Below are 13795 nucleotides of genomic sequence, written 5' to 3' on the forward strand. Positions count from 1 at the left end.
TTCGCTTAGATCCTTTTTGACGATCTGCCACACTCGCTCCACCTCACAGTTCACGTAGCAGTCATGAATACGTTCATTCAGCCCCCGTTTCCACGAGTACGGCCATCCATTGTCCGAGGTGAGCACCATTAGCCTGAGAGGTGCTGCACCGGATTGCTGCACACCGTCATCCTTTTCGAGAGTGTCGCCAACTTCGTTGTACGTCCATGACTGTTCCGGTTTCCCCTTCTTCACCTCCATTCCCGTCCCCTCAGCACCAGGAACTTCCTTAACATGGTGCCAACTCGCATTGTACACAGACTCGTAGTATCCCTCCAGTTTCATCGCTTCAATCGTCGTCATTCGGTTTCTCGCTTCCTGAAGGGCTGCATCCAATGAGTTTTTAGCGTTTTCGCAAACACCTGCTTTTACCTCCTCAGCAGCTTTTGACCACCGAAGTAGATTGTTGACACCTTTCTCGCTAAGCCTGCGTACAACTTCTTCCAAACCCATTTCCTCCCTTACAGTCTTCTCCATCCTCGCATAAGCACCTGTTGTCTGTATTTCGCCCAATACTCCTGCATCGCGGATATACCTCGTGGGATCCTTAAAAAAATCCTCCAGCGAAACATCCCGATTGGTAGCCGCAATGCCCTTTCCGCCAAATCTCAGCGTAAGAAAATCGTTCAGCTTTATGTCATTGACGCGGACTCTTCCTCCAAACAACAAATCTTCGATCTTAGCAAATAAGTTAAATATTATTTGTTGCTGGTCCCATCTCGCCCTTTCTTCCGCCTCACGGCGTTCTTCTCTCAGTACCTGAGTGAGAACTCTGTTTAGATTTCTCCTTGCAACAGGAGTGACCGTATCCTTTCCTTCATAGTCCCTCCATTGCTCGAGAGAGTCCACACCCTCGTGGTGAAGCTTAGTAATGGCCTCCAATAGAATTTTCATCTCATCCAACTCCCTTTCCATCTCTTGGTACTCTGTTAAATTAAAAATAATTCTAAGAAGCCGCTGGTCTTGCACGTAAGCATCCGGCTCCTGAACAAACGCCTCCATAATGACGTTCCCATTTCTTTCCACAACCCACTCATCGCCCAATTTGCTCCGAAGGAAATCGTTCAGCTTCATGTTGGCCCTGTTAGTGCTTCCCTCCAGCAGGATTTCCTTTACGGTGCTACCCATGGTCCACTGTGGTCGCCGCGCTTCCTCCAATCTTCTGCGAGTCGCAGAGGAGTGATCTGTGTCACCCTCAAATTCCGACCTCGCTCTCCTCTGACGATCTCCCTGCGGGACAGTAGGCGCTTGAATTTCCTCATTATCGTAAAGTCCTTCCTCGGGCCTTCCAGACATTGTTTCTCCTTGTTTTCTTAGTTGGATTGAGTTAAAGCTGAACACTAACCACCCAAAGAAAGGTATGAGAGGGATAAAAAAATGCACATACATGAAAGAGAGCCACAACAATTCAGTCATCCACACAGGGTAGAGTAAATATTGAGCTCGAATAATCTTCTTGACCGCTGGCTGGATCCTGAATTTATGTAAAGAAACCAGACAACATAGGAAAAGGGGCAACACATAAGAAGTTAATTTACCACATGTTTTCTCCTGATACTATATATATATATGTATATATTCTATGATACGCACAACAGCCACCATCGCAGAACACGTCCTCATTACTAAGTACAGATATGAAATAGAGACCACCAGCCCCCATATTCGGTGCTGCAGCGAAGAGCGTAAAACACACGCACACACACACACGTTACGCATCCGCCCTGGGCTAGCGTGATAAGCTCGATAATCCGTTGTCGTCGATAATCGGTAAAATAAAATAAAAGCAATGAAGCAATCACCCAATCAATCTATGAATAATGGAAAGAAAAAAGATACTCGCCAGAAGCGTCTACGTCATGCCGCATCTGCAAGGTGCGTTGTGCCTTCTCGCCGCGTACCGGTACTGTTGTGGTCGGAGCCCTTCCACCTAAAAAAAAAAAAAAACTGCGATAATTCTTTCGTCCAGCGAACCATACTCACCTGTCCAGGAGGACGTGATCAATTATTCAGCTCGCAATGGATGCACCGTCGAACAGGCTCAGGGCGTCTGAGCGGGTGTCACCGGTCACAGATTGCAACGGCGGTGCGGGTGGTCGGTACGACAACGCAGCGGTGGTGCCTAAGGCATACGACGATGACGCCATGTCGTACTGCTTCCGCGTCTCCTCGTCGCTCTCCTCGTCATCGCGCAGCAGCGCCTCCAGCCCTCCACGCCGCGGCTCGCGCAGCTCCTGCCAGTGGCGGTCCTCCACGTACCACACAACGACGCCGTACACAGTGACCGCAAGCACCACAGTCGTCAGCAGCAGCACGATCGCCGCGTACGCCCTCGCACCGCCGTCGCTCGGCGCAAGATGGTTGGCCGCGCTCACCACGCACAGCACCGTCAGGAAGGCCGAGCGCATCATGTTCGTGAAGGCAACCACGCCCGCACCCGCAAGCAGCACAGCCGCCATGCAGAAGTACTGGACGTGGCAGCCTCCCACGGGCGGGTGCACAGCCGCAATCAGGCACACCACACACAGCACCGACAGCTGGAACACGCACCAGTACACGTGGCTGCCTCTCATGTTCGTCAGCATGCCGCCGTACATCCGCTGCTGCGCCGCGGGGTGCCAATACCCGACGGGGTAAAGCAGGCGCTCGTGCAGCGGCTTCCTCAAAAACTGCCAGTACCTCGTGAAGCTCGCGCCCACGTGGCGGGCAATCAAGTAGCACACGCCGGCAGGGAACGCCACTCCGTACAGCACGCCAACAACACCAATCACGCGGTGCTGCACGCGGGCGTCGGGCATCGCAAGTGCGAGCACCGAGCCAAAGAAGATGCCGAGGTGCATCGCGTGCGCCACGACGTACGTCAGGCTCGGGAAGCGCATCGCAGCCCACGCACTCGCAGCGTCCACGCCGCGCCACCGCTGGAAGGCCGCCGTCACACCGCAGTGCACGCACCCGAACACAGCGGCGAGCAGCGCGTTGCCCACCACCATCCACAGCGGATCAAGGGCAGCGAACACCGACAGGAAGTACGGCAGCGCAACGGTGCTCGCACGCTCCTGCGCCAAGGCGCATGGCATCCTCGCAAACACGCCGAGCGCCTGCATCTCCAGGACGGAGCCCAGCCCGCCGGTCACCACCACCGCAACAGCCGCCGCACCCGCAACAACGCCGGTGATCGCCGAGAGGGCGCTGGCAGCGGCGGGCAGCATGGCGGACCTGATCGTGAAGGACCCAAGCAGCACACCCTTGCAGCCGCCAGACACCGCCGCAGCGTCGCAGCGAATGACTATCGTCTCATCGGCAGCAATGAAGTAACCGCGGTGCACGGGCACAGCCAGCTCCAGGACGGTGAAAGGATTCGTCGCGTTGCGCACCCACGTCGCGTTGCGCAGCATCGCTCCCCACGGACCACCGAACCCACTCGGCTGCGCCGTCGACACAGGCACAAAGCTCAGGTGCGTGCCAAGCTGCGGGTCGCGTGCCCACCGAAACGGCGGCGGCAGCGCCACCATCAGCCGCGTCGGGACGGCGCTCCCACCGCCGCGGATCTCGTTCTGCGTCAGACTGCCACCAGCCGCCGTCGTCGTCACAGCGAGCGTCGGGCACGCCACGTCGCTCCACCACAGCGTGCTGCTCACCGACGCCGTCGGGGTCCGCGTGGGCGGCAGCGCCACCGTCTCCGTCACCTGCAGGGTCTCCGTCGGCCCGTGCTGCGTCGAACTGTAGTGCGGCGTGCTCAGGCTCGGTGTCGGTGTCCACGTTGGTGTCAGGCTATGCGTTTCCGTCAGCGTCGCCGTGCGACTCAGCAGCGGCATGCCGGGCGTATGGTTGCACCCGTCCACGTGCGGCAGGTACACCGGCAGGCAGTCGCACCCGTACCCGCCCTCAGCACAGCGGCAGACGCACGACGCAGACATCGCCCTCGTAGCAGCTGCAAAGCAGCACACGTCGGCGTCGCACACGCCACACGCCACGGGGCGGAATTCCCCGATGATGCCGGCGGACCCGTAGTCCATCGGCTGCAGCGCCTGCCCGTCGAGCGTCAGGCACCCCACGACAAACTTCCGGCCGGCGCCCACGAGCGCAACGGTGCCGTCCATCACGACAAGCCCGCTGCCAGCGTTCCCGTGGAGCGTCAGCGTGCTCTGCACAAGCTCCGCACTCCGCGGGTACGACGGCACAGACAGAAGCCTGCCGCTGATGCTGTTGCCGCGCACCGACAGCCACGACCCGGACGCAAACGACGCCGACCCCCGCAGCTCCAGCAGCGCGCCATCCGTCAGCGCACCGGCGTTGTCGTTCACTACGACGGCGGACGCGTTATCCTCCACCCCGCTGCCAAACACCAACCCGTGCGCGGCGTACACCTGGCTCCCCGACACGCGCAGCACAGCGCCCCCAGACGCAACCACGCGCGCACTCGCGTACAACGCATACTCGCCACCGAGCACAGCCGCGTCCAGCGCGACACCGCCACCGACAAGCTCCAGCACAGCGCCGTCCATCACCACCGTCCGCCCACCAGTCATCACGGTCACGAGGGCCACGCCGGACACAACCAGCACGGACCGCACGAGCCGCAGGCCCGACAGCACCAGCACCGGTGCGTACGGCGAGGACCGCGAGCCGGGAAGATACACAAGCGGCGTCGACCTCGCGGCAACCAGCAGGGAGTCAGTCACCGTCAGCACAGACCCCGCGGGGAACGTGCCGGTCAGCACAAGCGCACCGTTCAGCGCCTCCACATCGCACACCGACAGCTCCACCGGTCCGCCCTCGTCGCTCCCCGCCGCTCCCGCACCGCGCAAGCCTTCACCGCCCATCACGTAAAGCACGGCACCGTTCAGCAGCGAAACGTTCTGCACAACGATCCGCACGCCGTCCCGCGCCATCCACGGCACGTAGAGCACAGGACTCACGCCGTCCAGCACAACGTGGCGCAGCGTCACCTCGCTCGCACCGGCGGGCACAACGAACACCGACCGCACCGTCACGCCCTCGCGGACGAACACACTCGACGCAGTGCCCACAGCGGGCGGCAGTGCGAGAGCTCCCACAGGCATGCACGCCTCGCCGTACCCGCCGCTGTCGCACGCGCACACGCACACACCGTTATTCATGCTCGCAGACGCAGTCCGGGGCGCGTAGCAGTGCGTGTCCCTGTCGCAGACGTCGCACCCAGCAACGTCGATGCTCCCGGCGTCGCCAAAACCAGCCGCTGCGTACTCCGCCGCCGTCGAAAGGACACGCCCACCAGCGTCGTTGCACGCCACCCTCACATGCGCCCCAGCCGCAAGCGACAGGCTCAGCGACAGCATCCGTGGCAGCAGCGCTCGGTTGCGCACAAAGCTCAGCGTGCTCCCAGCAGCGGTCACGGCGCCAGCGGCGTAGAGCATCTCCCTCGAGACGCCGTCGTGCACGTTGTCCTTCGCCAGCAGCATCGACCCGTCGGCCAGGCCCACCGTCGAATAAAACGCCACCGCGTAGTCCTCCGTCGACACAAATTCGCTCCGCACAAGCGCCACAGCAGAGCCCGACACGCTCACAGTCCCACGCACAGACACCGCGTGCTTGCACAGCAGGAAGTCGCTGTCAACAAACGCCAACACGGAGCCGCCGCTGGCCGCAACACCGCCCTCCACCGACACGCACAGCCCCAGCGCCGTCTGTACCGACAGCCCGTCCACGTACAGCGCACCGCGCGACGACAGCGCCACGCCGCCAACCAACAACACGCCAACAGCGCCGCGGAACACAGCCGCCACATGCGTGCGCGCAATGGTCAGCACACTCCCAGTCAGATTCACGCTGTGCAGCACGAGACACGCGGAGGCGTCGCCAAGGCCGTAGGCGCCGCGGTACGCAACACGCCTCTCCGCAATCAGCACCGAGTCCACCACGGTGACGCGCGAGCCCGGCGGAAATCGGTTCGCCACCAGCACGCCGCCGCCAGAGCGCGACTCAAGCCCACTGATCAACACATCGACGCGCTCGCCAGCAGGCGGGTCGGACCGCCACCCAACAACGTACAGGCTCGCTCCGCGCACAAGCGTGCAGTTCGACAGCGTCACGTTGCGCACGCTCCCTGACATCGACTCCACGTCCACCACGACGTCCGCCGCAAAGGTCACACCAACGTAGCACGTCACCGACGTCCCGAAACCGGCGTTCACCTCCACCTCCACACGCACTTCCCGCACGCACAAGTCGGCGCCGTCAGTGCTCGGTGGCTCGGGGACAGCAACGGGCAGGCACGCATCGCCATAGCCGCCCTCCGCGCACGTGCAGGCGCAGCCATCACTCGAGGTCGTCGTCGTGTACGCGGGGAAGCACGACGCCGCGAGGGTGCATGGGTCGCTGCAGGTCAGGATGGTGGCGTTGTACACGGACGGGATGGCGTATTCCGCCTCCTCCTCGCCGTTCACAGTGTTGCACGCGGCCACAATCGCTCCGTTTGTGAGATCGCTGGACCTTTTGGGTATCCGCAGTACTGTCGGCGCGCCCGTGCTGGACATTAACTGGTTGCCGGACACAGACACCGTGGAGTCGCGGAGATTCACCGTGTAGTGTATGTATACAAAGGCTTCCGATGGGGATACGCGGCAGAGGTTGCCGCTCAACTGCAGCCAGGAGTGGTAGTAGATGTTGGAGAAGTAGCTTGAATAAAACACAGCCAAGCTTCCCCGCATCTCGTTGCCTCGAAACACGACCGATGATTGGGACTCCACAATTAAGGCCGACAAAATGTGCATGAAGTACTTCACCGGCCTCGACACAAAGTTGCCTCGGATCACCACGGCAGAGTTGTTCAGTACACTCAGCGATGAGGATTGGCTAGACCCCTCAAGATTAATCAGCGTACTGTCTCCGCCATCCATATGAAACGCGTTGCCCATCACCGCAAACACGGAGTGCCACGACACGCTCAGCAAGGATTCAACAACGCGAATGGCGTTTGACGATGCCGCCACACTCTGAAACACATTGCCACTGAGCACCGCCGCGGAGTCGTTGCTGATCGCCAGTCCATTCATCGCAACACACGAAGGGCTGTCAAGGTCCAAACCCGTCCGAGGGATCAGCCTCGTGACCGTGAAGCGGTTACCGCTGATCGTGATGTTCGTGTGCGGCGGAAACACACCCTCCGGGCTAAGCAGCGCGTCATAGAACGTGCTACCGGTGACGACGATGTTCAGCGCCCCCACAGCGGCGTACGCGTTGCCCAACAGCAAGAGCACGGCACCATCCCTCCACGTGCATCCATCGAATATAACGTTCGCCACGTCGCCCGTCATCGCCCCAATCAGCACCGTCAGGCTCATGCCGCCCCCGCTGAACGTCAAGTTGCGGTAGCACAGCCACGACAGCCCGCCGCCCACAGCCTGCGCAACCTCGGGGTGCACCATGTCGCTGATGCACTCACCAACCGGCGGTGGCAGCGGTGTGGGCGGCACTGGCGGCGGTGGCGGTGGCGGCGGGCCAGCAGGCACAGGCGCCGGGACACACACATCGCCGTGCCCTCCAGCAGCGCACCGGCACCTGCAGTCAACGACCGCCGTCGTCAGCGGAGCAAAGCAGTCGCCGTCCTTCGTGCACTCCCCGCAAGCGGCAACCGTCGTCACGTTGATAATACCGTTCAGCTCCAGTTCTTCCGCCGTCGTCACCACACGTCCCGCAACCGTCAGGCACCCAGCAACGAACCGGTAGCCGGCGTCAGCCTGCGATAGCAGAGGCCTCGACAACCCCGTCGAGCCCATCTTGCAGCCAGTCAGCGTCACCACACTGCTGCTGTCAATGGTAAAAGAAGTGGATTCGGACTCGTGGAACATCGCACCCAATCCCACGTCGTTGTCACGCCAATCCAGCCAGCTTGACTGCTGAACGGTCCACGAGTCGTCTGCAAAGATGGCGTATGAGACGGAACCGCTGTTCCTCACCACGCGCAACACGCTGTGTTCCGACACGCTGAATCCGCGTTGCTGATGCAGGAAGCTTTTCCCGGAGGCCATCGTATTGTTGAGCAGCGCAAAAACAGAGTGATCGCGGACACTGAGCCTGTACACGTACAACAGGTGTGTGTATCCATCAATACTGCAGTACCGCACGTACAGCGAGCTGCCACCCACCAGCGTCAGCGTCCCGGTCGAGTACAAACCAAACGCATCACGCTTCGTTGCATGCGTCTTGACGTTGCTGACCAACAGCGAGGACGCAGTCAACACGACGTTCCTCAGCAGCAATACGCTCAGCGTCTTGCTCACCGTGTCCGGCAAATGGACCGCGGAGGACTGCACCGCATCAACCTCCGTGACGGCGATGTCGCAGCGCAGCGGGAGGGTGAGTGCAAAAATAACGACGGAGGACCGCATCACCGTCTGGCTCACGCGGATCAGGACGCCGGATGACTCGGCCGCACCAGCACCCCCAACAAACTGCAGCACGGCACCGCCACGGAACGCGCACCCAGTGAACGTGATGTTGATGGGGAGATGCAGCGGCATACTGTTGAAGGAAAACGTCAGCGCAGCATCCACGCCGCTGAATGTCACACCCACGTAGCAGTGGTGTGTCTTCCACATGTTCAGCGTAAGTTTCGTCACCGTCTGGTTCACCACGCAACTCGTGTCGCCGTCGACGGCTCTCTCCGGCAAGGGAAGCAAAACCGCGTCGGGCACCTCGAAGGGAAGACACGACGCGCCATGCCATCCGTCCTTGCAGCTGCACGAGCACGAGCCGCGGTCCACCAACTCCGTCCCGGGCATGTAGCACGCCGCATCGTCGTTGCACGTGCCACACCTGAACACCACCACGCCCTCCGGAAAATAATGGTTGTACGACACCTCCTCATTACCCTGAAGGTTGCACCCAACCACAAACCGCGCGGACGACGTCACGACAATGTTCGATGGGAAAATATTGGCAAAGGAAACCCTCGAGTCCACCTGACGGTTGTTTGCAAGCGCCACAGTGGTGCCGCTGCCCGACAGCCTCATTTTTTGCTTGGAAAGCGATATACTTAGTATTGAAGCTGCACTCACGCTGTTGCCCTCCACACGACACTGCGCACCGCCCTCAAGTGTCACCGAGCCAGACAAATACACCAGCGCAGATTCAAAAACATCCGTGCTTTCAAAAAATTCGCAGTCCGCCACTCTCAGCAGCCCCGCGGAGCTCACGGTGGCCAAAACCCAAAAAAAAAATGCCATTGACTGCGCTCATCGTGTTGTTCTCAACGTCAAAGTAGCCGCCATTCTTCAAAGCAACGGCGTAAACGCAAACGGCTGATTCCATACCGCGATCCTCCCCCGCTACCCTCAGCGTGTTTCCCTTTATAATGATCCCGCCACCATCAACAACAGCAGCATTGGGAAAATAGACCGCGTAACAGTTCCCCTCGATGTATTTGTCGAGTAGCAGCAGCGTCGAGTTCACCCCAAAAAAAAATTCAAAAATAAAATGGCGTAAGACGACATCGTAAAAAGTTTACTACCCGCCACCAGTATCTGGGAGCTCGCTCCAAAATCACCCCTAAACTCCAAATCACCAGAATCCAGCATCGAAGAAGTCACGTTCACGTGCACTCGCACACCACTCCCCTTGATCGACAGGTCCATAAGGACGCAATGCAGCATTGTGATGTTGAGTGTCTGCTGCGGTACCTCAAAATGTGACAGTTCCAGCACGATCGCGGCAGTGAAGGTCACGTTGACAAAGCACAGACCACGCACACCGGGATCAGGAACGTCCACGGAGCTGATGCTGCCACCGTGCACGCAGCGGACCTCCGTGTTGTCCGCGTCGGGCAGCGGGAGCGGCCCAAGGCCGTCCGGAACCGCAGCTGGCAGACACGTGTCACCGTAGCCGCCAGCAGCACACACACACTCACAGCCGCTGATGCTGCTCGTCCTCGCATCGAAGCACACGGCGTCCACAGTGCACGCACCACAGTCCAACACCGTCACGGGTGCTCCAATGTTGAGCCCTTCTCGGTAATCCGTCACAGGAGAGCCCCTTATCTCGTTGCACATGCCGTAGATGATCGGGCGAGAGTCGGATGGTGGTAACCAGTTGCTTGTCATGTGTGCAATGGTCGACGAGTACGAGCCGTACGTAAAACTGTTGTGTAGTATCGACCACACACTCCGATCGCGGAACGCCACGCCGTTCCCGCTGACCACGTAAACAACGTAGGCGGTGCGGAACTCGTTGTTGCGGTGCACCAGCCAGCTGCCGCCAGTCACAGTCAGCGTGTTTGCAGTGAGCATGGCGAAGCCAAGACGGAAAGTGCTGGACACAATCTGCAGCACGCTGCCGCCATCCACCACAACGTCCCCAAACATACAAGCACCTTCGTAGTATTCGATGCTCGGCGCACTCCACGAGCTGTTCTGTATGGAGAACACCGAGCCGCCGCTCACACGCAAGTCCGACGAAAGAGTGTAAATCACGTGCATCTGCGACACGACAGCGCAGTTGTCCATGTAGAAGGCGCTGGACAGGTTCACGCCGAGGCCGCGCTCCACGACGATAGCAGCGCACGAGCCCCCGCCACACGCCAGCATCGACCGCGTCATGACAAACCGCGTCGACAGAAGCCGGACGCCGTCCAGGACAAGCGCGGGGCCGTACCGGGATCCCTCGTGGCCACGGGTCGTCGGCACGTACTGCGACCCGCCAACCGTCGCGCGCAGCGTTGAGTTCGCCAGCAACACACTCGAGTGCGGCGGCATCGCGCCATGCAGCACGATCGTGCCCTCCAGCGACGTCACATTCGTCATGTTGACGAAAGCGTGGGGCATCAGGCGCGCCGTGCTCTCGCTGAGGCCGCCAATCCGCAGCTGCGACCCGCCTGCAAGCACGCAGTGGCGCAGCGTCACGTTCAGCGCGTCAGCAAACACGTCCATCGAGCGCAGGTCCACCGCCACAGTGATCGGCCCGCTGAGCACCACCGAGTCGAAGCACGCCGTTGCACGCCCACCGCCAACCGTCACCGGCTCAGTCAGCGTCACGCCACTCACGCAGCCCTCCGCGGTATCGCCACCACCGCCAGCGCTCGCAAGCGGCACGTCGAACGGCAGGCACGCCTCGCCCACACCGCCGGCACGGCAGCTGCACGCGCACTCGGAGAACGACGCCGTCAGTCCATCGAAGCACGCCAGCGCGGCCGCACAGCCATCGCACGGCACCACGCTCACGGAGGGCAGGCCGGCCATGCGGTAGTCGACGCTGCTCTGCAGCACCCGGCCGCCGGCACGGTTGCACTGCACCGACACGGCGCCGCTCGTGATCGTCGGCCCGGAGACAAGCGTCGCGCCAGTGGCAGCGCAGCGCGCAATCGACACGGCGCCGCCGCTCAGCGTCACACCCGACAGCAACGCCACAGACGACGCCTCGCCCACCGCCCACACGTCGTGCAGGTCCAGCCACCCGCCGGCATCGATCGTCCCACCGTCGCAGCGCACCATTGACGACGCAACTGACCCCTCGACGCGCACGAAGCGCAGCACCGAATCAAGCACCGCGAGGCGCTCGCCAAGCACAATGCCACCGCCGCTGCTCACAACCGACACGTTCGTCACGGAGAACACCGAGTGGCTCCGCAGACTGAGGCGCGACGAGAACGCCACATGCATCGCGTACACCGCCGACCCGCCCGCCTGCGACGACCTCAGCACAGTGTTGCTCACACGCAGCTGCGTCTGCAACAGCGACGTCGCGTGCAGCACAAGAGGCGACGCCACAGCGTCCGTCAGCCCGCTCAGCTGGGAGTAGCGCATCGTTCCCGGCGTCACAATCGTCGAGTCACGGACCGTCACGTTCGTGTGTGCCGGCAGGTTGTGCACAAACACAAGCGAGCAGTAGCTCCCGGACAGCCCGCTCACGCTCACCTCCAGGCTCCGGTCACTCGCCGGCTCACCGCTGTAGCCCTGCACGTAGATCTGCGCACCGCCGTCGCACACGCAGTTCCTCAGTTCGATGCGCAGCACGCCGGGAAGCATCGCCGGCACGTCGAACACCACAGCCACGCCGTTCGTGATGGACACGCCGTCCATCAGCACCGTGTCCACGGCGCGGCCAACCGTGATGGCTCTGTCCACCGTGCCGCCCCGCAGTCGCAACACCACCGCACGCACTGCGGGCATCCACACCGCCGCAGCAACCAGCATCAACACCAAAAACAGCACCACACGCACAGCCGTAATGGCCCTGCGCCGCACACGGTGCCGGCTGCGCGGACACGCACCCACCGCAGACCGCATCCACCGACCCAATCAGATATCAACAGGGCTGCCGTGGTGTGTCGCACTCGCACCGTCGACCGCACCTCCTGCCTAGCAAATCCCTTTCTACAGATCGCGAATCCAGCGACACAATTCCGATAAATCGATATCCCACTACTAGTCCTAATACAGCAATTAATCCCTAACACCTTGAAACGATAGTTGTGCTGATCAAGCCAAAGTATCTCTAACTGCACAATCAGAGGAGAAGAAAGCAGAGACAACAGCAAATAAAGAAATTGGCACGAAGAGGCATCCGGTCACAGACAGTCCCCACCAATGCACAGCCAGCGACACAAAAAAGTGCAGACGCAAACACGCCAGTGACACCCTCGCCCTCCCACCGCCCACGCAGCCCCACACAGCCACCATTCAGAGTGGCGCTATTTCAGCAAAAAGACACATGACCATTGGCACCGCTCCTGTTGCCGAATGGCTGCATCACAGAGCAGTCCCGATGCCGTGAAAGACACACAGGAGCCGAGACAGACCCGCATGGCGGCGTCGCAACCGACAGCCATCGAGCGCGTAAAAGAATAAAGTGTTGACGCGGAAAAGGGGTGGAGGATTCGCCAGTTGCCAGCAGTCAAAGCGTCTTTTCTCGCTCACGTGGGTCGGCATTGCACAACAAGGGGCGGCACCATACGCGCACAACACACACACAAGAAGGACGAATAAAGAAGTACGGCGGCACTCAGATACGGGGGAAAAGAGTCCACGTCAATTGTGCGGCCTGTTTGCTCATAGATGACCGGTTTGTAATCACGCCACTGCCCTGCAGTTCGTCAGTCTGCAGGAGAGTGGGAAATGGAGGGGAGACGCAGTGCGGCCCTCATCCATCTCGGTTAACTGTGACACCGGTGACGTCATCCCGTCAGGTCACCTGCAGCAAAGACTGTCGCATTCAGCAGCGGTCAGTGCCTTCCCTCTCCCACCGGGACGCCACTCCACCGACGCCGTCACCCGCCCACTCCCCCACCAACACAGCAAGGGAGCAACAGCGGGAGAGGCGACACGTGCGACAAGTACGCAGCCGCGGAGTCCCACTGCTGCCGCCATGACCAAACAAGGCTGACTGCTGGACTCAAAAAGAAGGGTAAGCACCCCATCAAACGCTTTAGCATCACGCGGAAAAACCGCAACCGACACACAAGGCAAAGCGTCGTGAAGCAGCCACCAAAACCAAAGCTCCTCCAACAAATCCATCGTGAAGCAAAAAAACAACAAAACAATCCCGGTGCAGAGACAATAAATGGTTGTGGTGCGCAGCAGCCGTGGCATCGCACCCTTCCCTCATCTAACGACACCGCACCACAACGCACCGTGACGACAGCGCGCAACGACGACGATTGAGTAGCACACGAAAAGCGGCATAAACGTTCCATCCCGCGCTAGCTCAAATTATGCTCTCAGTACGTACTACCAACGACACAGGGAAGGACACAGAAGGGGACTGGTCCTGTCATCCTCCCTTC

The 13795-nt window shown here is 60.5% G+C and overlaps 1 protein-coding gene, 1 non-coding gene and 1 pseudogene across 2 annotated transcripts, besides 3 other annotated features; all 3 read right to left on the reverse strand.

Annotated features, from left to right (window-relative positions):
- On the reverse strand, nucleotides 1-1335 carry Tc00.1047053509903.5 (retrotransposon hot spot (RHS) protein, putative; the record flags this gene model as incomplete). Its single annotated transcript, XM_802564.1, has 1 exon — nucleotides 1-1335. A coding segment is annotated over one exon (1335 nt), but the record flags the coding sequence as incomplete, so codon positions are not given.
- Nucleotides 1-13795: a sequence feature (areas not merged during assembly with more than two copies in the genome that could not be assigned to a particular haplotype).
- Nucleotides 1486-1607: a mobile genetic element.
- Nucleotides 2049-12299, reverse strand: Tc00.1047053509903.10 (annotated as a pseudogene).
- Nucleotides 7467-7517: a microsatellite.
- On the reverse strand, nucleotides 12894-12964 carry Tc00.1047053509903.20. The gene has a single exon (XR_008255628.1). It is a non-coding gene; the product is annotated as a C/D small nucleolar RNA (snoRNA), TB8C3C3 (small nucleolar RNA).

The sequence above is a fragment of the Trypanosoma cruzi genome, genomic scaffold (genome assembly GCF_000209065.1).
Source record: "Trypanosoma cruzi strain CL Brener 1047053516519 genomic scaffold, whole genome shotgun sequence".
NCBI classification, from domain to species: Eukaryota; Euglenozoa; class Kinetoplastea; order Trypanosomatida; family Trypanosomatidae; genus Trypanosoma; species Trypanosoma cruzi.